At 37.5% G+C, this 27040-nt stretch overlaps 2 protein-coding genes across 21 annotated transcripts in view; one reads left to right on the top strand and one right to left on the bottom strand.

Annotated features, from left to right (window-relative positions):
* kif1aa (kinesin family member 1Aa) overlaps positions 1-10290 on the bottom strand; it is a 75292-nt gene extending 65002 nt beyond the window's left edge. For 10 of the 20 annotated variants that reach the window (XM_039691488.2, XM_039691492.2, XM_039691494.2 and 7 more), the window contains exons 1-2: positions 10000-10289; positions 7850-8013 (exon numbers count right to left, since the gene is read on the bottom strand). In XM_039691488.2, coding sequence (XP_039547422.2) covers positions 7850-7955 — 106 coding nt within the window. In that variant the 5' untranslated portion in view covers positions 7956-8013; positions 10000-10289. Of the gene's footprint in view, positions 1-7849; positions 8014-9999 lie in introns of all 20 variants that reach the window. The other 10 variants (XM_039691487.2, XM_039691489.2, XM_039691490.2 and 7 more) reach the window with 2 other exon arrangements.
* A 6146-nt stretch (positions 10291-16436) lies between these two features.
* Positions 16437-27040, top strand: part of LOC120493173 (Allantoinase, mitochondrial) — a 28482-nt gene continuing 17878 nt past the window's right edge. The window contains exons 1-7 of the mRNA XM_039691678.2: positions 16437-16648; positions 19416-19567; positions 19778-19892; positions 21094-21240; positions 21429-21474; positions 21555-21648; positions 21768-21954. Coding sequence (XP_039547612.2) covers positions 16502-16648; positions 19416-19567; positions 19778-19892; positions 21094-21240; positions 21429-21474; positions 21555-21648; positions 21768-21954 — 888 coding nt within the window. The 5' untranslated portion in view covers positions 16437-16501. The remainder of the gene's footprint in view (positions 16649-19415; positions 19568-19777; positions 19893-21093; positions 21241-21428; positions 21475-21554; positions 21649-21767; positions 21955-27040) is intronic.

Genomic DNA, 27040 nt, shown 5'->3' with positions numbered 1-27040 from the left:
AAGAGTCACTGTGAGTAGTCACAGTGTTACCGCTGATATTGTAAATGTAATAATAGGAGGCAAGCAGGTCACAATCAAACCTAGTTAGTCCTAATATTGCTAACCTTGAGATGCCACTGCTTGAATTATTTATAGCAGTCATGGAGTCTGATTTCATGCTCCTGATCTGTTGTATTCCAGCATTAAGTATGTTGTTAAAGCAGTGGCGAGCAGGACGAGACCAAGGACCGTGAGAGAGAGGCGCGAGGCCGGTGGCGTGATGAGGATGAGCGACACATGTACGACGCACCAGACTCGTATCTCTCACGGAGGAGCGGAAGCATAAAGGAGGAGTGACGACAGTGAAGAGTAAGAGAGGTCAGGCCTGGATTTATGTGTTTTGTTATATGTGCCAACAGTCGTCCGATAGGGGCTGCTGTCTTTACTTTCCTTTTGCAATTCTTTATTTTATAATTAAAGTCTTTAAATGTTCACCAGTTGTTGCCTCCTTCTTCCCATAACAACGAACTGCATTACAAACACTTTTGATATATAAATAGGTGCATTGCCAATGGTCTTGTGGTGTCAATATCAGACCTCTTTCCTCTCCTCTCATCATCTCTCCTTTATTCTGCTCTCAATAATGACAATGATTCATGTCCACCATTTTCAGTAGTTGTTACATGAGTCATAGCTGAAGCGGTAATGCACAAACCTAATAAGGAGGAGTTTTTTTTAATCGCTTTTATTACCCAGAAGAGGACGTGGCGACTGCTGACGTTTGTGTGTGTGCAGTGAGATGGAGATTTTGGGTTCACGTTTCAATGAGTGTGAATGTGTGTAACCAGTGTATACACGTATTAAAGGTCAAACTGTAACAAAAGTTCACAGTGAATAGTGACCTTATAATAAAAAACCTTTTCCATTATAGCTAGTTGACTATATCATTTTCCATTACAGTGAGTTAGATGTGTGATTTTTCATTATAGCCAGATGACTACACTCCATTTTACGCTTATAGCCAGACGATCATGCAGACTAAAACAATGTGATCAGACTAATCTAAATGGAAACTATCCAGGAAGGTGAAAACTACTTCAACAAGATGAAACTTTTCACTTTGTGAAAGTATGGTCTGGTATCTACCACAATGTTTTTTAAGCCGAGTTCACGCTGTACACGTACAGTTTTTTTAAGAGGAAAAAAAGATATTTATTGATAAATTAGTGTGACATGCTCACTTGTGTTGTGTTGTTTTGTTTATTTTCGTGTTTTTATGTTGTTTCGTGCTGAGTTGTGTTGTTTCATGCTGTGTTGTTTAGTGCTGTGTTGTTTCATGCTGTGTTGTTTCATGCTGTGTTGTTTCGTGCTGTGTTGTGTTGTTTCATGCTGTGTTGTTTAGTGCTGTGTTGTGTTGTTTCATACTGTGTGTTGTTGTTTTGTGCTGTGCTGTGTTGTTTCGTGCTGTGTTTGTTTTGTGCTGTTTTGTTTCTTGCAGTGTTGTTTCGTGCAGTGTTGTTTCGTGCTGAGTTGTGTTGTTTCATGCTGTGTTGTTTAGTGCTGTGTTGTGTTGTTTCATGCTGTGTGTTGTTGTTTTGTGCTGTGCTGTGTTGTTTCGTGCTGTGTTGTGTTGTTTCATGCTGTGTGTTGTTGTTTTGTGCTGTGCTGTGTTGTTTCATGCTGTGTTGTGTTGTTTCATGCTGTGTGTTGTTGTTTTGTGCTGTGCTGTGTTGTTTCGTGCTGTGTGTTGTTGTTTTGTGCTGTGTTGTTGTTTTGTGCTGTGCTGTGTTGTTTAGTGCTGTGTTGTGTTGTTTCATGCTGTGTGTTGTTGTTTTGTGCTGTGCTGTGTTGTTTCGTGCTGTGTTGTGTTGTTTCATGCTGTGTGTTGTTGTTTTGTGCTGTGCTGTGTTGTTTCATGCTGTGTTGTGTTGTTTCATGCTGTGTGTTGTTGTTTTGTGCTGTGCTGTGTTGTTTCGTGCTGTGTGTTGTTGTTTTGTGCTGTGTTGTTGTTTTGTGCTGTGCTGTGTTGTTTAGTGCTGTGTTGTGTTGTTTCATGCTGTGTGTTGTTGTTTTGTGCTGTGCTGTGTTGTTTCGTGCTGTGTTGTTTCATGTTGTGTCATGTTGTGTTGTTTCATGATGTGCTATGTTGTGTTGTTTCGTGCTGTGTTATTTTGTGCTGTGTAGTGTTGTTTTGTGTTGTTTAGTGTTGTTTCGTACTGTGTTTTGTGCTGTTGTTTCGTGTTGTGTTAGTGTAGTGTTGTTTTGTGCTGTGTATTGTTATTTTGTGCTGTGTTGTGTTGTTTTATGCTGTATTGTGTTGTTTCGTGCTGTGATGTTGTTTCGTACTGAGTGTGTCTGAGTTCTGTTGTTTAGTGCAGTCACTGCATTGTTGTTACGTGCTGTGCTGTGTTGTGTTGTTTAGTGTTGTTTCGTACTGTGTTTTGTGCTGTTGTTTCGTGTTGCGTTTTATGTTGCGTTGTTTCATGCTGTGTAGTGCTGTTTTGTGCTGTGTTGTGTTGCGTTGTTTCGTGCTGTGTAGTGTTGTTTCGTGCTGTGCCTTGCCTGCAATGTGTATTGTACAGTCTGAAATAAAAGATCATTGATGTCACACAGTGTACCATGGCTTTTACCCAAGATCTCACTGGGATTGTATTGCAATAAAACATCCGTAAAGGACCATAAATATAACACAGATTAATCTATTAAAGGGATATTCCACTTTTTTTTTGGAAATAGGCTCATTTTACAACTCCCCCAGAGTTAAACTGTTGAGTTTTACTGTTTTTGAATCCATTCAGCCGATCCCCGTTGCTGGTGGTACCACTTTTAGCATAGCTTAGCATAAATCATTAAAGTGGACAAGACCATTAGCATTTCTCAAAAAAAAAAAAAAAAAAATGACCAAAGAGTTTCGATATTTTTCCTATTTAAAATTTGACTCTTCTGTAGTTACATCGTGCACTATGACCGACGGAAAATGTAAAGTTGCGATTTTCTAGGCTGATATGGCTAGGAACCATACTCTCAATCCTGCGTAATAATCAAGAAACTTTACTGCCGTATCATGAGTGCAGTAGGGGTAATAATATGACGCGCGCAGCGCCTGAAAATAGTCCCCAGCTCTGTAACTTCCAACGTGACCGGGACTAAGTTTGTGTAGTTATGTTGACGGAAGTTAGCCTATTTTCAGGCGCTGTGTCATATCATTACGCCTGCTGCACTCATGGTACGGCAGTAAAGTTTCTTTCTTCCGAGAAAATCACAACTTTACATTTTCCGTCGGTCTTAGTACACGATGTAACTACAGAAGAGTCAAGTTTTAAATAGGAAAAACACTTTGTTTGTTTTTTTGTTTGTTTGTTTTTTTGGTTTTTTTTGGAGAAATGCTAATGGTCTTGTCCACTTCAATGGCGTATGCTATAAGCTATGCTAAAAGTGGTACCGCCAGAACCGGAGATCGGCTGAATGGATTCAACAATGGTAAAACTCAACAATTTAACTCTGGGGGAGTTGTAAAATGAGCCAACGCATTCTCATCGTTTAACGTCATATAGAACGCTATATGACAAAACGGCGCTATACTATGCACATGGCACCCGTTATCGTTAATATAACACGCGCTGTGAGGGCTAAGTTTAGGTGTGGGGTAGGGTGTGCGTGTCATATTCACGCTAAAGGATTTATAACGTCTTGGGTTCGCGTGTTATATTAACGATAAAGGGTGCCATGTGCGTAGTATAGCGCCGTTTTTGCATATAGCGTTCTATATGACGTTAAAGGATGAGAACGGGCTCAATGAGCCTATTTCCAAAAAAAAAAAAGTGGAGTCTCCCTTTAAAGACTGAAGACCGTATTACCAAGCACACCATTCTCAATCAATATAAGGGAAGAGAATTCTGGGAGTGATGTGATCAGGGGAGCATCATTTAGTGCTTTGATCAACATGGCAATCAAATTCTCTCAGTTAAACTCTAATTCAGATAATTCAGTATCTTTAATAAATTGACTTCTAGGCTAGCACATGAATAATTACAGTATCACTGAGAACATCACACAGAATTTACGGCTGAAACCAATGAAAGCCTGTGTCAGTGAAGACTTTTGCAGTTAGAAACCATTAGGCTGAATCTTACATTAGTTGTCTCGCAGGGAACAGCCATAAAATCTTCAGTAGTAATGAGACAATTTCCTACAAAAAGGAAAACACTTTATAAGAACTTAAAGGCCCGTGTGAGCGGCCCAATGGTGCCTCAGTGATAGCAGGGTGGCTTAAACCAGTCAGAGCTGTCAATCATTCAGCTCTCCACCATTCTACGGCTTTGTGGGAACTCGGCTATTGACCCATCTCAAGCTGGCAGCGGTGACAAAGCAGCCGGCATGTAACACAAAAGACACTCTCTGGGCTCAGACTCCCACTAACAACAAGTTATTTACACCCTCAGAATGCGACTGGGACTGGCCTCACACCAAATTACTGCTGACTAGAAAGGCTCTTTCGTGACATCATCGACCCTCTTACCGGACACCCAGTATACCTTTCAAAAGAGAAAATGGCCGCAATCTACAAAACTATTCGCGTGAGTTAATGCATTTTTTTTTTTTTAGATTATGTGATTCAAGTAAAGTGCTTTAGCCTACAGAATCCACATACACAACAAAAACAGGGTCAAACATGTTAAGCAATTGATTTGTTTCTAACATTAGATTTTTAATAGATCTCTTCCATTACGCCACTCCACTGGGCCTTTGTGTTTAATGTGCCTGACGATTGTGTTGAAGGTTTTGAAAGGATGCTTTTGAGTGTACTCTGAATAGACAGGCAAACCACACTGGATGTCTGTGCCGGTAATCTAGCAGCATTTCAAGTTCATGTTATGCTGTGTCAATGCTGTCCTGAGACCAGTCGTAAAGGTGGCCATGTTAGAGGCTCACATTCGAAGTGTCATTATTAGAAAAACAACTTAATAATCCTCACTTTTCTAAGATTGGAAATGCACATAACATACTCTGGTAAACTGGAATGTACTCATTAAATAAATAGTAAAAAGTAATCAAGATCCTAAGATTTCTTATGTAATCACCAAGGTTGTCTTAATTAGGCACTACCAGCAGTGCATTTGAATTCACCTCTAATGTTCAAATTAGCAATGCATCAAGAAGATGTGCTAATGTATTCAAGAACGTCAGAATTCATTTGTAAATAGTGAGAGTGATGCTGAATATTTTTTTGACATAGTGATAAGTGCACTTAATGTCCTCAATGTCTAATAGACTACCCAGGACTCATTATTATTCATTGTTTTTCATATGAACATTTATATGTTCGGATATGCGCTAAAACTCACAATATAAACATACAGCCAATACAAATACTTATATGCAGTGACTATAATTTTAGATACAATATTCTATTACAGAGATATTTTTTCCATTATGCTTGAATTGATGGCATAAAAAAATACAAAATAAAAAAGAGAGGGGGAGAGAGAAAAGATATAAAGAAAATTAGTGAATAAAAAATAAATAAATTCAGTGCTCTTATGCTCTTTTTATATGAAATTCATTCAGAACAAAGTAAGAAATATACTTCAATAATTTATTAGTTTTTTGGGGTTTTTTTTGCATTTTGCACATATTCATACATTATGGTAGTGAGAATATTATAATAAATAATTAATAATTTGACATGACGAATGTACAGTGCAGCACATCAGTGCCTCTGAATGCTGTAATGATGATTCAGTGTTTCGACGAATGTACTATATGAAGAGTTCAGATGCAAAAGCCTCTAAGTGCCATTTGAAATTTTCTTCTAAAATGTATAAATAAGTTCAATAATTTCACTTAAATGGCAAAATTGTCATTTAAGTAAAATTACTGAACTTAAATATACAAGCTTGATGAAAATGGTCATTTTAGAAGAAAATTTCAAATGGCATTTAGAGGCTTTTGCATCTGAACAATTCAAATATTGTCCGAGCAGTGCATTTCATCTCTAAATATTAGAAATATGACTAAAAGGTTGATAACCACAATCCATTTACAATGACAGTAAGTAACTGCTGTTTTGATGGCTCATTTCTTCATCGTTCAAGGTTCACAGTCGACTCTGTGCCCATTAAAACAAAATAACTGGAGCCTAGTGTATTAGGCTTTTACCCTCATTGTTGTCAATGTCATATTTACATTATGCCCCACTAGCTCAGCTCGCCAAAAAACGTACAACAACAAAAATAAAATCTGCAACATGGCTTACAGATTTGCCAGACCCTTCGTAAAACCCTTGACCTGAGCTGTACAACAATACTGTGGTGTAATATTACATCCTCTATAACGAGGACCCTTTTGTACAGATATGTGCACAGTGCTTTTTACAAATATTTAATGGTATAACAAATGGCCTATGGCTTTTTACTGCAATTCTTTTCGACTCAATATCTGATGTAAACGTCAACACTTCATCAAGAACTACCTCAGGTGAAGAGACAGTGGACACATTGTTTTTTTTTTCTCAAGCAACACAAGGTGGAAGGGAGGAAGCTAAATTAGGCCAGACTCTAAATATTTCACAAGCTCTCATTCATTATTGACTAACGGCTTCGCCCAGCTGGAAGATTAGAAATCAAATCTCTCTCCAGTCAACGATTACTTCCCTCAATTCTCCAAGCACATTCACACTTACAACCAAGAAATTCTTCTGTATGATGACATTGCTGTAAAACTGTAGGCAATAGGTTACTCCAATCCTAATTTAAAATAATATTTTAACATAGTACATTTAACCCTTCTATAACATTATACAACACACTGTTCCATCCTTAATTACACAGGAACAAATGAGTAATGCAATTTTAACTATTGTTAACTAAGAAACTCTGATTAACGAATTAGTAAGGAATAACACTCAATTGAATGCGGTAGTTCAATATTAACTAATCAATAACTACTTTCTTTTTTGGTAATACTTGAGTCATCACTAGTAGGTTACCATGATCTTCACTTCAGAATTGTGCATTATTCACTGAACCTATAGGAATGAAAAAAATAGCAGTCAATTGATTAGCTAATAATGAACTACCACATTCGACTATAGCACTACTTACTAATTTGTTAATCAGAGTTTCTTGTTAGTTAATAGTAGTTAGAATGTTCATATTACATTACTCTTTGTTCCTATATAGTTATTCATTAGTGATGGGACAGTATTCTACGGTTTCATCCAAAATAATAATAATATATTACTTTCAGCTTGTAATAAATTACATCAAAACTGCAAAATGTAAAAAAAAAAGGGAAAATTTGCACCAACCTGATCATTTACTAAATAAACTTTCTTCTACCTCATCAAAACCATTTAAGTTGTATTGATTGTGTGTTCTTTTAATATTCAATGGTCCAAAGAATTATGCCTTCTCATTAGTTACTTTGAAAATGAATAATTATCGATCACTAATAATTAAGATGCACTGGTCATTGGTATTGCTGTCAGATGTGATCACAGCATCCCTTTATTTTTTTTCCTATTTTTTTTTTTTAATAACTCTCATTTTCTGTAGCCACATTAGATTAATGGCCGACCATGAAATTAATGTTGGATTAGATTTACTAGAGAGTTTATTCGCCCCCGGTTCAGTGATCAGATAGCTACTGCCCCACATCATCTCAAAATGGCTGCCCTTATGAAATCCTGCAGATGAGGTCAAACCCTCAGTTAAAAACAACGCACGCAAGCGCAAAACAATATTTAGACACACAATAAAAGTGATGATCTATATAAACTTGAGTCTTTTGGGTATTATTAAATAACAGCTACTATAACAGCTGGATGTTCGTCATGGAAGCACTGGGGCTCAGATGAATGGGTACTTACTGGTTGTGTTTCCTGACATCTGGATGATGCACTTGGAATCTTTACCGATTTCACGAGAGTTGAAGGGCCGAACTCTCACCGCCACCTTCACCGAGGCCCCTGCCATGGTGCCTCTGTATGTGTGCTGAGAGCACTCCTTTAAAAGCCCAGGTCAGTGCTCACACCTGCCAACAGAAGAATAGAGCATTGATGAAACACTGATGTCAACAAACAGAAAAATGGAAGATTTATAGGTATATATATATATATACACACACTTGATTGAGACATTTTGATCAATGCACAAAAAATAATATACGCTCAACGTACAGTAAAATCCATATTTCTACACGCATGTGCAGCATTTCTGAAAGTAAAGGTAGGATATTATTGACTGTGTAGTTGCATTACTAGCAGCAGATAAATATTGATTTAGACTCTTCTCCATTGGAAATTGAATTACACATAGTTTCGGGAAAGCTGTTAAGCTGCCTATCACCATAGCAACTATGAGTATAATTTCTGTTGAATCTATTACACGAAATGGCATGAAGGGATGGAAAGCAAACACATGATTTCAGTTGTGACTTACAACAAGGTTAAACAAGGTAAACAATAAATCCCCCCAAAAATTCAATATTTCAATGTTCATACTAAACAGGAAGGCTGTGTTTATATGACCTCACCGTAAAAGGATCATGCACGGTCAGCTGCAGATCTAGAGAGATACTCGCCCGGCAGCAACAAAAGAAGTGCACGGCTGGCTAAATGTCAGTACGCTTCCTAGGATTACAATAGCCCAATAACAGAACTGGCGAACACATACTCCGAGTCCGGCTCAGCCTCTTAGTCGGACCAAAATGGAGATTCAATTAATGTGTCAGGGGAGATTTATGGCCTTTAAGCCTCAATCTTCTTTGAAGAGTTCTACGTCTGTTTATATACGTGTTTGGATCAGTAACTATGAGGTTTATTTGAATACATATAAATGAACTCATACAGAGATCTGATGTAAGCATAATTCTAAAATAGCCAATTATAAGGACATCATGCTGAGTCACATTCTGGTGTGTCAGAGTAGGTTCAGTCTCTCTCATCATTACTTTCCAGTATACTTAGAGTCTTAGACCCATTTATATGAACCTCAAAAGTTGCATGTCACTTTACAATGATATTAAAAAGCTAGGGGTTTTAGTGTTATTGAGTTGAAAAAGTAACTACAGTGTGAAATAAATGTTATATTACATGTATTGTGACCAATGCTTTGGTTAATTAACCTATACACATCCATTCTAAACAATCTGTGATTAACATAATTGGTAAAAGAGAATATAAGACCAGCCGTTTTTAGGTAAGAAATCTAAGAATAAAGATCATGTATTTTGTACATACAGGGCATCACAATTAAAACTCCATTCAGATGCACATCTTCATAAAAGATAAGCAGAAAGATCGACTGTACAGCATGTTGTCAACCTAAAAAAGAATGCGATAATGCAACAATGTTACACCAATAAAAGTAATTTTAAGGGCCAGATCAAGTATAACATGTGAATTAAGGTAATATTAGATCATAAAATCATAAATATTCAAGATACTTTTTAATTTGCTGTCTATCATTGAGTTCCTAAGGGTTAAGTAATCTACATAAATCATTAATTGTGCCTGACATCATTTGCATAATGCTGTTAGAACACGATTCCATAAGCGTGTGATGCCAGAAGTCATAATATTTTACCCAACTCGCTATACTAACTCTTACAAATTAAGAAACATTAGAAATTACATATAAGAAATAAAAAGAAATGATTGTACTGTAAAAAAAAGTATAAATAAAATACTTTGCTCTGTAAATTCTCAAATCGTGATTCATTATTTTGTGCCTGCCAGCTTGAGACAATGTATGACAGTGCATTTATCCTTCCCGCACTTAGAAATATGTACACAAGGACAGATGGCCATTTATGACGAACAACATCTGTTCCATTACTCAATAAAAAAAACACCTCTCAGTCATAATAATAATGTCAGGATTTGTTGACAGCTCTGAATGGCCGCACCCCACGGCAGTCCCACCCTGGTGACCCAACACCAAATAAACACACAGAGCCTCATTAATACTGCATTGTCCTCAAGAACACGCTAACAATGAAAAAAAAAAAAACTCTTACCTTTACAATGGAGACCCTCTGATGCTCTCAGCTACTGACTCGACAGATCAGCTCCAACTACTGTCTCTTGCGCTGGCTTCTCAAAATCTTTTTCTTGAGCTCTTCCTCTGATATGTCAAAAACAATCTGATTTTCCCTCGTTTAACAAAGGATCCTTTATTTGTTCTGGATGCCCGTTGAGGCCTTCTTGTAAGGAGGGAGGCTACTTGGAGGAGAGATCTTTGAGTGCCCTGTAATGTGGAAGCCAAAATGGCTCTGCTAGTGATGCTGAGACTGAGTGAACCAGTGACATCATCAGTGAGGAAGGCAGAAGCATCAATGCAGGAGAGAGAGAGAGAGAGAGAGAGAGAGAGAGAGAGAGAGAGAGAGAGAGAGAGAGAGAGAGAGAGAGAGAGAGAGAGAGAGAGAGAGAGAGGGGAGGGGGTTGAGGGGAAGGAGATTAGATTCCCCACAGAGTACAGTATGCGCACGCACACACAGACACAAACATGGCTCTACATAACATGAGATTCAGTGGCTAGTGCTGGACTGCATATGCGTGATAGATTAAAAGAAACCAAGTGGTTAGGTTTGTATGAAGCATGACTAAATAATATTTAATATTTACGTTAATTCACCTCTAATTCTTTTGACTTAGCCTATTTCTCTGTATTTGTGAATTAGAGACAAATTAAGTTAAGTTATTTAGTCTCTGAATTAGAGACTAAAGTAAAATGACTATAGTAAAGAAATAATCCATGTTATTATATCTTAATAAAATTTCCATTAATATTATTTGCAATTAATTTCATTTAATAGCTATTGAGTCTTAAATACTGAAGGTAAAAGAATGGTCTGATTAATCAGACCAAAAATACTGATTTTTAAAAACAGCAGTCATTTAAATTGTTATTCAAGTAAGGGGTAATTGAAAGAAAATATTATTAATAATAATAATACATTTATGAATTAGAATTCATATCAGGTAATTATTATTATTATTATTCATATTATTTGACTTGTAAACTGATCAGAAGAGATCTCTCCTCAAACACCTTCACCTGGTTAAACCAGACCATTCTCAGTTGTAACTGAGTTATGGTCTGGCAAAGCTTCATAGACAAATCATTTCCAAAGGGGCGTCACCAAAGGACGTAGCTCAAATGCCTCTGGGCGCAATTGGATAGACATAGACCTAAAACCAATAGACATAGACTTAAAACCAATCAGAGTGATGAGGGAGATGAAGTATGCAGAGCGACGTTCGTCTGTTATAGAGCAGACACTGATTAGCTACTTGTTCTGCGTTGATTTCATGATGACTTTAAATAGTATTTTTTATATAACAGGACAGTTAATTTTCCTGGCCAGAGAATAACTTCTCTTGAACGTCTATAATAACTTTCATGAGGTTTGATGAAGGTCGGACGATCAGTTTTGCTGGACAAAGCCGATTATTTGATAATTAATTGACCCATGAAAGGTTATCCTTAATTTGAATCAATCTATCCTCTACATATTAATATGTAAATATAATTCGTTGTGACTGATTATTGATATACAATTGATCGAATTTTGCCTGCCTGTATGGAGAATTGACTATAAATCACTGTATTCAGTTGTCCATTCGTTACCGTTGGTAACTTTTTCCCTTTATGGGTAATTTTAATCTATATATATGTTATTAAAATTATATTCCCTTTATTTGAGCTAAGATTCACTACAGAACTTTAATGTCCAACTCTTATCGTAAAAAAAATAAAATCTGAAATTGTCTAAAATGCTAGAATATTAAAAACAGCAGTCATTCCAAATTTTAAATATTTTAAATATTGATAATTATATGCAATGTTAATATTAATAATTTTAAATATTAATAAAAAGTTTTAAATATGAATAATAATAAATATAAATTAATTATAATTCATATTATGTAACATTATGTTATTATTAATAATAATAATTATTATTATAGTATGACTTCTACACTTTAATGTCAAATGCTAAAGAAAACCTTAGTTAATTCTCAGTTTTTACTATTTTTTTTAATTAAGAGCCAAACATTGATATAAAAAAACAAACAAATAAACAAACAAACAAATAAATAAGCAAATGCAAATAAAATGTAAAAAATACTGAATTAAAAAAATGCTATAAGTTAAATTTTCGGAGATTATGGTATTGCTTATAAGTTAAAACATTCCACATTTTTTTCCATGAAAAAATATGGAATTGCAAAGAAGTGTAAATAATATTTGGCCTGATTTGGACCTTTCCTTTGAGCTATCTGTTGAGCTTTCTGGTGGGATTACTCAGTTCACAAACTATTAGAGAAAAATTGGACTGTGCTCTCCCCACAAATCCATTAAATCCATGTAACACATTCATAAGGGAAGCTTTTCCCACTGACATTAATCCGCCTCTATTCTTCTGACTCTATTCTATTCGCCCCTCTTTGCATTTTCTGAATTTAGAGACTAAAATGAAATGACACCAGTAAAGAACTACTGTATATCTCATGATTAAGTTCCATATCTTAAAATTTGCATACCAGAACAAAAAAATAAGACTATGTTGAGCTTCTAATAATTAAATAATTATTTTAAGAGTACATTTAAACAATTAAAGTCATATTTTTGAAGTATATGTGTGTGTGTGTGGGGGGGGGGGGGATGATTTTATCCATCACCCATCAGCCATTAATAGCCATATTTTAAAGAAGATTATTATTATTATGCATGATTCAAAGGCAAAATAGTTTTTATTTAGTGTCTATAGCCTCAATGTGAGGAAAGAGAAACAGTGCAGCACATCAGTGCCTCTGAACGCTGTAATGATGATTCAGTGTTTTGGCCGGTTCATGTACAATAGAGGGAAGGGCACAGACCGCCACATCCAGAACATGGAAGTATCCCTTGGGTTTCACCCAAATCAGATGCAAATCAATACAGTTTTCTAATGTCCATCTAATGAGCTGAGCAGGTCATTTACTTCATCTGGGACTTCATTTCCTATTGTCGTTGTCTTCCTTTTCATTCTATTGTCTTTTGCTTGTCTTCCTAACACATCTTTATCACACCCTGTTTTGCCAACCCTTCCTCAAAAGTCTGACCACTTACACCTAATGGCCGTTCTTGACCCAATGAAAGTCATTCAGGACTGGATTATATGTGTGCGACTCACAAATATTTAGAAACGTGCATCTTCAACATCACCGATACTGCACAGTAAACACACACACACACACACACAAACACATATATAGTACATTCGTCGAAACACTGAATCATCATTACAGCATTCAGAGGCACTGATGTGCTGCACTGTACATTCATCATGTAAAATATTAATAATTTATTATAATATTCTCACTACCATAATGTGTGAATATGTGCAAAACACACACAAAAAAACTAATAAATTATTGAAGAAGTATATTTCTTACTTTGTTCTGAATGAATTTCATTTAAAAAAGAGCATAAGAGCACTCAGACTGAATTTATTTATTTATTATTAAAAAAAATTTCTTTATATCTTCTCTCTCTCCCCCCCTCTTTTTTAATTTTTATTTGAATTGAAATGGGACATTCCTTTAATTTACCCTGGAATACAGCTCAGACAGGAAGGCGCAGCGAGCACCGAACAACCACAGCATTCAGTTAGACACAATGCCAGTCTGAGCAGTCCCTTGAGGCTGCTTTTCTCTTCTTGTGTCTCCTTCTCCTTCCTGCTCCTCTGTCTCAGCTCAGTAGAGCAATACTCTGAATAATTTACCCAGCTAAAGAAGCTCTGGTGTGGGCCTGACGCCTGATACTGTCTTAAAGGGATACGCTTTTAAAAGCTTAGGGTAACTAAACCCTAAACCAACTTTTTTAGGTTAATGATCTGTAAGAATGGGGCTTTATTAGTGCTGATCATTGATTCAAGTTAACTTTTTTGACATTTGGGTGTAAAGTGATTTAATTCTATAATATACGGTGTAAAAGGTAAAAACGTCTGAGTGCTGCCCTCTTCAGTTTGAACGGTGGCTACTGCAGTTGAATTTCAGCTCCCACTTTATATTAAGTGGCTTTAAGTACTTTGCACTTACTTAAAAAAATAAGTAGGCTACAATGTTCTTATTGTGTTGAGGTTGTATTGTAAAACACATTTGCTGCTATTGAGGTGTGATACGGGAAAGGCTAGGCTCAGGTGTGGTGGAATGGGTCGGTTTAAGGGTAGGTTAAGGTGTAAGGGAAGGGGAAACATTATCTATTACATAAATTAATTACAGCTGTAACTACATGTAGGTATTTTCACAATATAAGTACAATGTAAAAACATGTATGTACACAATAAATCCATTGTATCAAATTATTCATTTCAATGTAAGTGCATTGTACTTAAAGCCACGGAATTACGAGTATTGGAAACGATCAGGATGGAGTATTTTAGCATCCAGCATAGCATTTATATGAAGAGTTCAGATGCAAAAGCCTCTAAGTGCCATTTGAAATTTTCTTCTAAAATGATCATTTTTATCAAGCTTGTACAGTGGCGTGAATAAGTTTGGACACCCATGCTAAAGTTGCCTAAAAAGAGGAATAAAAAAATCATCTTTTGGATATTGATCTTAATGCCTTAATTAGAAACTCCAACCTTTAAGGACACAAATTTTCTTTGTGAATGAATAATGTATCATAAATAAATAAATGTTTTTTCCTTAAAATACAGGGTGCATAAGTCAGGACACCCCATATGTTAAATTCCCATAGAGTCTTATTTATTTTTTTATTTTTAAAAGCCAGTTATTTTATGGATCCAGGATAATATGCATCCTGATAAAGTTCCCTTGGCCTTTGGAATTAAAATATCCCCACATCATCACACACCATTCACCATGCCTTGAGATTGGCATGGTTTTACTTCAGTTAGCCTAATAGCTGATTTGATTTGCATTGAAAGATGATCTTATGGAAAGTACCCCATGCCAATCTCTAGGTGTGGTGGAAGATGTGTGATGATGTGGGGATATTTTAATTCCAAAGGCCAAGGGAACTTCATCAGGATGCATATTATCCTGGATCCATGAAATAACTGGCTTTTAAAAATAAAAATCTGCCTGACTCTATGGGAATTTAACATAGGGGTGTCCTGACTTATGCACCCTGTATTTTAAGAAAAAACATTTATTTATTTATTTATGATACATTATTCATTCACAAAAAGAAAATTTGTGCCCTTAAAGGTTGGAGTTTTCATAATTTTTCTAATTAAGGCATTAAGATCAATATCCAAAAGATGATTTTTTTATTCCTCTTTTTAGCCAACTTTAGCATGGGTGTCCAAACTTATTCACACCACTGTATATTTAAGTTCAGTAATTTCACTTAAATGGCAATGAAGATTACCTATTAATTGTCATTTAAGTGAAATTACTGAACTTAAATATGCAAGCTAAAAATGGTCATTATAGAAGAAAATTTCAAATGGCATTTAGAGGCTTTTGCATCTGAACTCTTCATATAGTTATTTAGATTATTTTGTGTAGCCTAGTTAGTAGTACAGTTAGGATATCTTCAAGTTAGTTTATCTGTATTTACAGTGGTCAGGGTGGTAACAGAATGGAAATGGGCTTCTCCACACAGCTAGCGCTGAAACAGACACTGCTCCTCCTGCAAGTAACGTTACTCCACCACCCCAGAGGCACCTTGATGTGAGTGTATATTTTAATCATAATTTATTGTTAGGCTAAAATTAATCCTCATGGGATTTTTTTATACATAGCGGCAAAATATCAATAATAAGAGTGAGCGTGCACTATTGACATCAACACGACAAAACTCATCATATGCCGATCGCAATATATGAGTTAAGACCGCAGTTTGAGCCAGCGGCTCGAATTGATATGGCCCTGTTTCCACAGACAATTCACCCTCCTCCACTTCAGATGAAGGTAGGGGAGAAAAGTCATCGACTTCAAATGACCGCTCTGTTGCAAAGCTACTTGTGTCACTCCAGTCGCTCTCCATTTTAGAGTCTGACAGCACCTGTCACTGCGGGTCTCAGGTGCACGCCCCCCGCTCAGCCCTGCCCTTGGTTCGTCCCCTCTATCTCTGCCCATTTTTTCAGCATTTTTCAAATATTGCCAGTGGGTGGAGTCAGGCTCTGACCACCAGGGGTTTAGTTACCCTTTAACGAGAATACTGCTGATGAAAACATGATGATAAAGGATTATGCAACCTACGAGTCCACAATTCCGTCACACATAAACAAACCTAATCCTTCCAACTCACAATTCTCAATTGTATTCTCTGTTTGAGTAATTCATTCCAAAGCCATGCTTACTTAACCCTCTTCCAAAAAAAACAACGTGAATTATACTTTATAAACAATTTACTGAACCAACACAGGTCAAAGAACTTTATCTTCCTGCTGACATACACATGTAGATCAATGAGGGAGGTACATGACCCTAAAGTGAACGCTGTTGCTGCCAGAACAGTGAAACACACTGATATAGGCTACATGTGATATTGCAGACATGGAACCAGGATCAACTGTCAGTGCTGTGCGGAGCCAGAGGGTTTTGTGTGGAGAGGAAATTCGACCTGCAGTTATCTTAATAAAGGAAGGACAGATTCATAGCATTCTGCCTGATTCAGAAGCTTCAGCACACACAGCTGGAAAGGTGAGTTAGACTATGAGAGAGCGACATACACCACCTGCTGGAGACTACAGGCGGTGCAGTCCTAATAAGATTTTAGAGGACAGAAGATTTTGGACAGAAGGGCCTGGTTTCAAAAACAGGGCTTAGATTAAGCCAGGATTAAGCCTTAGTTCAATTAAGAATTTTAAGCAGCTTTAACAAACGTGCCTGATGTGCATCTTGAGACAAAACAATGGCACTGACTACCATAGGATATCTCTATTAGTCGGGGACTAGGCTTAAGCCTTTTCTGTGAAACTGGGGGAAGGATTTGAGATTTTGCATGTTGGTTTCAAACACCTTGTACAAAATCTTCTTAATTTACAATATATATTTTTTTTTTCAATCCCTCAATCCTTAAAAACACTTTATCTAGCTATAGGTTAAAAAGAGAGATAGAGAGAACATAATAAAACCAATGGCAATATGGCAAGGCCAATTAGTTTATATTATATAATAAAAGTAGATTTTAACCAAAAGGTTGAACTAGGTTCTCATAATAACGATTCACTGTAAAAAAATAAAATTAAAAAATAAATAAATAAAAATTGCTACCTTAAACATTCAAGTTGATTGTACTTAAAAAGTTAGTCATTTCATCTTAAATTACATTAAACTGACTTTAAAAATGAGTTAAATCTTGTGTATCTTAAAATGACTTACCGGTAACTTATTTTGATGATTTAAAGCAATGTTAAAATATATCGTCATAAGCTCCTAATCAAATCATTTTTATCAGTGTATTTTTCATAAATGTCATGTTTAAAACAGGTCATAAATGCATTATTTACAATATATGTGTGTGTGTGTGTGTGTGTGTGTATGTTCTGTCAATACAATGGTGTGATGTATTTGAACTTTATATATACACTCACCTAAGGGATTATTAGGAACACCTGTTCAATTTCTCATTAATGCAATTATTTTAACCAACCAATCACATGGCAGTTGCTTCAATGCATTTAGGCCGTGTGTCCACCAAAGCGTTTTTCCACGCCCCTGGCGCATGTTTTCAATTGGAGCGCCGTGTTTTTTAAACGCCATGAGCGTACCGAAGCGCTGAGCGTTTTTTTTTTTTTTTCACGCTGAAGCGCCGAGCGCCCAGCGTTTTTACTGGTTGCTGGGAGTTGAAAAATGTTCAACTTTAGATAAAATGCAGCGCTCATCACTGTCACATTTTACCCAGCCGTCCAATCACAGTGGAGGAGGGGCAGGACTAAACCACACCGACCAACTGTCACAACATTCAAACTGCAGCATATATTCTGTATCATAGCAACGAAACATCTCAACAGAAAAAACGCTGCACTGCCAAAGCGCTCTCAAGCGGCCAAAGCACGGCGTCACACGGCCTTTGGGGTGTGGTCCTGGTCTAGACAATCTCATGAAATCCAAACTGTATGTCAGAGTGGGAAAGAAAGGTGATTTGAGCAATTTTAAGCGTGGCATGGTTGTTGGTGCCAGACGAGCCGGTCTGAGTATTTCACAATCTGCTCAGTTACTGGGATTTTCACACGCAACCATTTCTAGGGTTTACAAAGAATGGTGTGAAAAGGGAAAAACATCCAGTATGTGGCAGTCCTGTGGGCGAACATGCCTTGTTGATGCTAGAGGTCAGAGGAGAATGGGCCGACTGATTCAAGCTGATAGAAAAGAAACTTTGACTGCTGCATACCTCGGTTGTAACGAGTGGTTATTTCAAAGCATTTGTGAAGCTACAACACGCACAACCTTGAGGCAGATGGGTTATAAGAGCAAAAGACCCCACTGGTACCACTCATCTCCACTACAAATAGGAAAAAGAGCCTACAATTTGCAAGATCTCACCAAAATTGGACAGTTGAAGACTGGAAAAAAGTTACCTGGTCTGATGAGTCTCAATTTCTGTTGATACATTCAGATGGTAGAGTCAGAATTTGGCATAACCCGAATGAGAACATAGATCCATCATGCCTTGTTACCACTTTGCAGGCTGCTGGTGGTGGTGTAATGGTGTGGGGGATGTTTTTTTAGCACGTTTAAATACCACGGCCTACCTGAGCATTGTTTCTGACCATGTCCATCCCTTTACGGCAGCCATGTACCCATCCTCTGACGGCTACTTCCAGCAGGATAATGCACCATGTCACAAAGCTTGAATCATTTTAAACTTGAATCACTGTACTAAAATGGCCCCCACAGTCACTGGATCTCAACCCAATAGAGCATCTATGGGATGTGGTGGAACGGGAGCTTCGTGTCCTGGATGTACATCCCACAAATTTCCATCAACTGCAAGATGCTATCCTATCAATATGGGCCAACATTTCTAAAGAATGCTCTCAGCACCTTGTTGAATCAATGCCACGTAGAATTAAGGCAGTTCTGAAAGCAAAAGGGGTTCAAACACAGTATTAGTATAGTGTTCCTAATAATCCTTTAGGTGAGTGTACATATCAATATGTATATTATATAATACAACCAAATTTTTTGCTGGTTAATGATTTTGTAGAATTAAGTTAAAAGGCCGTTTCGTGCAGGTTCCATTATGACAGCCTATACATATTTATTGTTTTTTTTTATTTATTATTAATCCATACATATTGACAACATGCCTATTGTACAAAGTAAACAAATGTCTACAAATGTCAGTGCTAAGTGAACTAAATTTGCTCAGTATCTAAAAGAATAAATCTAAAGATCTAAATCTAATTTAAACCCAAAAAGGTTTTTCCATTCCTGTACTAACTAGACAGCATTTGTATTACAGGTGCTGGATGTGGGGAACAGTCTGGTAATGCCAGGTATAGTGGATAGTCATGTTCACATTAATGAACCAGGCCGTTCCACTTGGGAAGGGTACTGGACCGCCACACGGGCAGCTGCTGCAGGAGGGGTGACCACTATTGTAGACATGCCCTTGTGAGTATAGACTTTAAAATCAAAATTCAGTGACTGAGCTGACATTACCTTTATAATGGACATTAAAATTCCCCCAGTCTTCCTCACTTGCTCATTATAAATAATGCAGATGATAGCTGAACTCTTATTTTTGTCTGATGGTTTGATCTAGGTTGACAAATAACAAAAAAAAAAAAAAGTGACATAACTGATTAATTTCATGGTACATAGAAACAGCATCCCACCAACTACAACTCTTGGAAACTTTCATGAGAAGCTACGCGCTGCTACAGGACAGTGTTTTGTAGACACAGCATTTTGGGGAGGAGTCATCCCTGACAACCAGGTACTTGCAGAGAATGTCTAATTAAAGAGAACTGGCACTGGCTGGTTACTTCCGGGTTCTGGACTGGCTGCAGTAACGCGTCTCTGTCCATGCGGGGGCGCTCGCGGTCGAGTGCAGAATGAATGGGAGTCAATAGGGTTTCACGCCCAGAAATCCACTTTTCTCAGGATGTAATTTTTTGTCAAGTAATTTGAAAATTGCATTCAAAAGGGAGGGCCAAGAAAATACAGTCAGCTGAAAATTGCATTTTTAAGTTCACTTATCGGTTCTAAAAATCTGTTCAAAAATGTGATGATGTCACACAATAGCAGAATGCTAGCGTGTTCCAGCCAACAACAGCATAACCTGTAAGAAATAAAAAGGACATAAGTACTCATTCATTCGACTTTTGGCCTATAATCTATAATGAACTTGCGGAATCAACAATAAAATCTATTTTGATTTAACGACAAGCAGGTGAAAGAGACACATTTAGCCGTTTAGCCCCATAGACTCCCATTCATTCTGCACTCGCCCGTGATCACCTCCAGTGGAATTCTAATGGAACTGCAACCAAGGTGATACACAATGGGGCTAATAGAAAGTGCCAAGGCTCTCCGTTAGACGGGCTCTGGTACTTGCCTACAAACTACCTGTACGAAATACATTTCTGTTTTAGACTGTTGTTATATTCTTATAGTCATTCCTCTATAAAAGTTTACCAGTTTGTACTTCCAAACATAGAAGTGCGAAACATACTGTTTATCCATCTAAGCAGAATGAGCTGCTGCACATAGTAGTGTTTTGTTTCTGAATAAATCAGCGTTTTTGAATTAATTGGTTGAGTAAATGGTTCAACTATACACTCCAAACGACTTTGGCTGCATAAAAATATACATAATTCACACTTCAAGCGTACTAATTTATCCTACACACATCCATACTACAGTATATAGCACATACTTTGAATAGCCGCAAAGTCCATTCTTATTCAAAACAAGAAATACCTGCAGAGATCATGCAATTTTTGACTTGCTGAATCAGTTTTTGAACAAATCAGTTAATTAAATGATTCATTGGCTGCATCCAAATATCCACTCCATTGATTCACTCATAAAGACTCCATCCATGCCTCCATCTATTGGCATGAGAATGTGTAGTCGTGTAACAATAAATTGTTAGTCTGCCTGCCTGCCAATCCATCTCTATTCATCAATCTCAGCTAGAGCTAAGGCCGATGGTCCAGGCTGGTGTGGCTGGATTTAAGTGCTTTCTGATCCACAGTGGAGTGGATGAGTTTCCTCATGTGAGTGACACAGATCTGCACGCAGCTATGAAACAGCTCCAGGGCACAGACAGCGTTCTGCTGGTGAGCCATCTCATATTCTGCCTGTCCCATTTCATTTCATCTGACTTCATCAAACATTTCTGCCATGATGAGCTTCTCATGGCAATGATAAAAGGATGCAACATATTTAGTCACAACTGTTCAGACATAATTGAATAGGCAGCAATAATAATATGAAGTTCTACACTAATGATGCACCCATTTGGTAGTTTCATGCAGAGCAAGAAGTCCAGCATCCAGCAGCTGAGAAAGGGGGTATGAGCTTGATCATTTAATGTTAATTAAAACTACTGAAAATCATGACGAAAATTTCAGTTTTTTTCCTTGTTCCTCAGATCCGAATGAATATTCCACCTTCCTGAGATCTAGACCTGATATTATGGAGCTTGAGGCCATCCGTACCGTCACTCAGCTCTGCTTACAGTATAAGTATGTTATGATGAGACCTATGATGAGGGTTATAAAGTCCTCAACTTTTGATTATCCAGTGACTGTTCTGCAGACCCAATCAAGAAATGACAGGTCAGCTGCTCTGTTCGTATTATCAGAGTGCGATGCCACATTGTGCACCTGTCATCGGCCAAGCCTCTGGAGCTCATTAGGGCAGCAAGACATGCTGGAGCTCCGCTGACTGTGGAGACCACCCATCACTACCTCAACCTGACGGCAGAGAACATCCCAGCACGGGCCACTCAGTTCAAATGCTGCCCACCGATACGAGACACAGCCAACCGGGTATCAGAAAAAAAAACACATTTGAGCCAATTAAACAGAACATTTGAAAGAAACTGGTTGAAAGAAAAAGCTGATCAAAAAAAGTTAATTTTAAAGATTCTGTAAAATTTACACTACAACTTAAGAAATTACTTTCTTTTGTGGAACACAAAAGACATTTTGACGAACACACAAACTGTCATTTCCCCCATGCTCTTACAAATAATAAGCACCCAAAAATGATTTAAAAACATAAATCATAAAGAATCATGTACTATATTTCAAGTCTTCTGAAATCATACAATACGCTGATTTCACGCAGCCGGCATTTTGAAATCGCTCCGGTGGGAAGAAAACCGGAAGTGTCGCTATTAATCACAGGAGAGTCGTGAATGCGATGGCGTATTGTTGTGTTTAATGTAGAAATTAGTTATTCTAAAAATGTACATACATTTCTTTTAATACTTTAGACTATATATTATACAGTGAAATTCATTTATAAATTAAAGCTGCAAGCAGCATTTAGCGGGGTTCAAGCAGTTTAGGCCGTTAAGGCCTTTAAGCACAAAAGCATCAAAAGACATTAAGGTTTAAGTTTCAATAATAGCAATTTACCATAGGGAATACATTGTTTTTAACATCTTTAACAGTTATAGCGCCACCTATAGTCCGATCTCCATGAAACTTTGCATGCTTGTTGAATAAGTTATGACACATGTGCTCATCAATTTTTGTGAAGTTCTGACTTTTCCTTTAGGATTTATAGGCTTTTGGGTGCATTTTGTCATGCCCCCTTTTATAAATGACCCTGTTATAGCAAAACAAATGACAAAGTTCAACTTTTTTTTTGATAATTATTGATTTAGAGAGTCCAAAGAATTATCCTAGACTGGTCTGGTTCCGATCGGGCAAAAAACCAGGGACTAGTTTGCAAAAGTACGTTTTTAACATATTCGTGAATATTTAACGAACGATTTGATTGAGAGCAATGGTTCTTGAGGCAAAGTTGTTCAGCATGAGGAGATCTATCAATTGATATACATATTGTGGGGGTGTGTGCAACACCACGTGATAACAGAGCCATAAAACTCGTTAGCGCCAACTAGTGGCCGATTTCTTTCAAAATTCTTACAGACCTCTAGGGCCATGAGTCAAACATGCCCAATGAGTTTCGTTCCGATCGGCCTTCGTTAACCTTGTTTCATAGATGCTCAAACTTCATTGGCCGATGACGGCCATGTTTTTTTAGATACGCCAATGTCCTCATAGGTATACATGGGGCCTTGGTCCAAGACACTGCATACCAATTTTCAAGTCAATCGGACTAACGGTCATGTGGTCATAGCCTTTTTTATGTTTTTTTCATGTTATAGCGCCACCTAGTGTTCAATCGTCACTATTTTTTTACTGTGACCTCAAATTGAACTCTTACAGATGTGTACCGAGTTTGGTGAAGATATCTCATTTACTTCTCGAGTTATAGCCATTTTAGTAAAATAGGCTCCTCCCACAACGTTTATTTTGCTTCCCCTAGCGACCGGAACGAGAAATTTCAACATTTTTTTGATAATTATTGATCTTCAGACTCCAGAGAACATTTCTGCACTGGTTTGGTTCCAATCGGGTAAAAAACCAGGGACTAGTTCGCAAAAGTAGTTTTTCGACAAAATTCAAAATGACGGAAAATCTATCATGACGGAAATGAAATCGGAGATATACATTTTTTTCATCAGGTGACCAGCTTTCCAATGATATAAGACACTTCAGTGTACGACTTACGGTCTAGGAGTTATGAGCAGTTTCGCGCAATTGGTCGCTATAGCGCCACCTATGGGCCAATCGGGGTCATAATTTGATAACCTCTCCTCGATTTTTGTACTACCATCTGACAAAGTTTCAGAGCTCCAGCACTTACGGTTTGGGCTGCACGATGCGTTTTAGGGGAGAATAATAATAATAATAATTAAAGCTGCAAGCAGCATTTAGCGGGGTTCAAGCAGTTTAGGCCGTTAAGGCCTTTAAGCACAAAAGCATCAAAAGACATTAAGGTTTAAGTTTCAATAATGGCAATTTACCATAGGGAATACATTGTTTTTAACATTTTTAACAGTTATAGCGCCACCTATAGTCCGATCTCCATGAAACTTTGCATGCTTGTTGAATAAGTTATGACACATGTGCTCATCAATTTTTGTGAAGTTCTGACTTTTCCTTTAGGATTTATAGGCTTTTGGGTGCATTTTGTCATACCCCCTTTTATTAATGACCCTGTTATAGCAAAACAAATGACACAGTTCAACTTTTTTTTGATAATTATTGATCTAGAGTGTCCAAAGAATTGTCCTAGACTGGTCTGGTTCCGATCCGGCAAAAAACCAGGGACTAGTTCGCAAAAGTACGTTTTTAACATATTCGTGAATATTTAACGAACGATTTGATTGACAGCAATTGTTCTTGAGGCAAAGTTGTTCAGCGTGAGGAGATCTATCAATTGATATACATATTGTGGGGGTGTGTGCAACACCACGTGATAACAGAGCCATAAAACTCGTTAGCGCCAACTAGTGGCCGATTTCTTTCAAAATTCTTACAGACCTCTAGGGCCATGAGTCAAACATGCCCAACGAGTTTCGTTCTGATCGGCCTTCGTTAACCTTGTTTCATAGATGCACAAACTTCATTGGCCGATGGCGGCCATGTTTTTTTAGATACGCCAATGTCCTCATAGATATACATGGGGCCTTGGTCCAAGACACTGCATACCAATTTTCAAGTCAATCGGACTAACGGTCATGTGGTCATAGCCCTTTTTATGTTTTTTTCATATTATAGCGCCACCTAGTGTTCAATCGTCGCTATTTTTTTACTGTGACCTCAAATTGAACTCGTACACATGTGTACCGAGTTTGGTGAAGATATCTCATTTACTTCTTGAGTTATAGCCAATTTAGTAAAATAGGCTCCTCCCACAACGTTTATTTTGCTTCCCCTAGCGACCGGAAATAGAAATTTCAACATTTTTTTGATAATTATTGATCTTCAGACTCCAGAGAACATTTCTGCACTGGTTTGGTTCCGATCGGGCAAAAAACCAGGGACTAGTTCGCAAAAGTAGTTTTTCAACAAAATTCAAAATGGCGGAAAAATTTCCATACCGGAAATGAAATCGGAGATATACGTTTTTTTCGTCAGGTGACCAGCTTTCCAATGATATAAGACACTTGAGTGTACGACTTACGGTCTAGGAGTTATGAGCCGTTTCGCGCAATTGGTCGCTATAGCGCCACCTATGGGCCAATCGGGCTCATAATTTGATAACCTCTCCTCGATTTTTGTACTACCATCTGACAAAGTTTCAGAGCTCTAGCCCTTACGGTTTGGGCTGCACGATGCGTTTTAGGGGAGAATAATAATAATAATTAAAGCTGCAAGCAGCATTTAGCGGGGTTCAAGCAGTTTAGGCCTTTAAGGCCTTTAAGCACAAAAGCATCAAAAGACATTAAGTTTTAAGTTTCAATAATGGCAATTTACTATAGGGTATACATTGTTTTTAACATTTTTAACAATTATAGCGCCACCTATAATCCGATCTCCATGAAACTTTGCATGCTTGTTGAATACGTTATGACACATGTGCTCATCAATTTTTATGAAGTTCTGACTTTTCCTTTAGGATTTATAGGCTTTTGGGTGCATTTTGTCATGCCCCCTTTTTTAAATGACCCTGTAATAGCAAAACAAATGACAAAGTTCAACTTTTTTTGATAATTATTGATCTAGAGAGTCCAAAGAATTGTCCCAGACTGGTCTGGTTCCGATCGGGCAAAAAACCAGGGACTAGTTTGCAAAAGTAGGTTTTTAACATATTCGTGAATATTTAACGAACGATTTGATTGACAGCAATGGTTCTTGAGGCAAAGTTGTTCAGCATGAGGAGATCTATCAATTGATATACATATTGTGGGGGTGTGTGCAACACCACGTGATAACAGAGCCATAAAACTCGTTAGCGCCAACTAGTGGCCGATTTCTTTCAAAATTCTTACAGACCTCTAGGGCCATGAGTCAAACATGCCCAACGAGTTTCGTTCCGATCGGCCTTCGTTAACCTTGTTTTATAGGTGCTCAAACTTCATTGGCCGGTGGCGGCCATGTTTTTTGAGATACACCAATGTCCTCATACACATACATGGGGCCTTGGACAAAGACACTGGATACCAATTTTCAAGTCAATCGGACTAACGGTCAGCTGGTCAGAGCTCTTTTTTAGTTTTATTCGTTTTATAGCGCCACCTAGTGTTCCATCGTGGCGATTTTTTTACTGTGACCTCTAATTGAACTTATACATATGTGAACCGAGTTTGTTGAGGATATCTCATTTACTTCTCGAGTTATAGCCATTTTAGTAAAATAGGCTCCTCCCACAACATTTATTTTGCGCCCCCTAGCGACCGCAAAGAGACTTTTTCAACATTTTTTTGATAATTATTGATCTTCAGACTCCAGAGAACATTTCTGCACTGGTTTGGTTCCGATCGGGCAAAAAACCAGGGACTAGTTCGCAAAAGTAGTTTTTCGACAAAATTCAAAATGGCGGAAAAAATTCCATACCGGAAATGAAATCGGAGATATACGTTTTTTTCGTCAGGTGACCAGCTTTCCAATGATATAAGACACTTGAGTGTACGACTTACGGTCTAGGAGTTATGAGCCGTTTCGCGCAATTGGTCGCTATAGCGCCACCTATGGGCCAATCGGGCTCATAATTTGATAACCTCTCCTCGATTTTTGTACTACCATCTGACAAAGTTTCAGAGCTCCAGCCCTTACGGTTTGGGCTGCACGATGCGTTTTAGGGGAGAATAATAATAATAATAATAATAAAAATCAATACAATTACAATAGGGTTTCAGCACTTCGTGCTTGAACCCCTAATAATAATAATTAAAGCTGCAAGCAGCATTTAGCGGGGTTCAAGCAGTTTAGGCCGTTAAGGCCTTTAAGCACAAAAGCATCAAAAGACATTAAGGTTTAAGTTTCAATAATAGCAATTTACCATAGGGAATACATTGTTTTTAACATCTTTAACAGTTATAGCGCCACCTAT

Source organism: Pimephales promelas, chromosome 8 (assembly GCF_988280905.1).
Source record: "Pimephales promelas chromosome 8, fPimPro1.hap1.1, whole genome shotgun sequence".
NCBI classification, from domain to species: domain Eukaryota; kingdom Metazoa; phylum Chordata; class Actinopteri; order Cypriniformes; family Leuciscidae; genus Pimephales; species Pimephales promelas.
The sequence above is the reverse complement of the archived record's forward strand: the minus strand, read 5'-3'. Positions and strand labels throughout refer to the sequence as shown.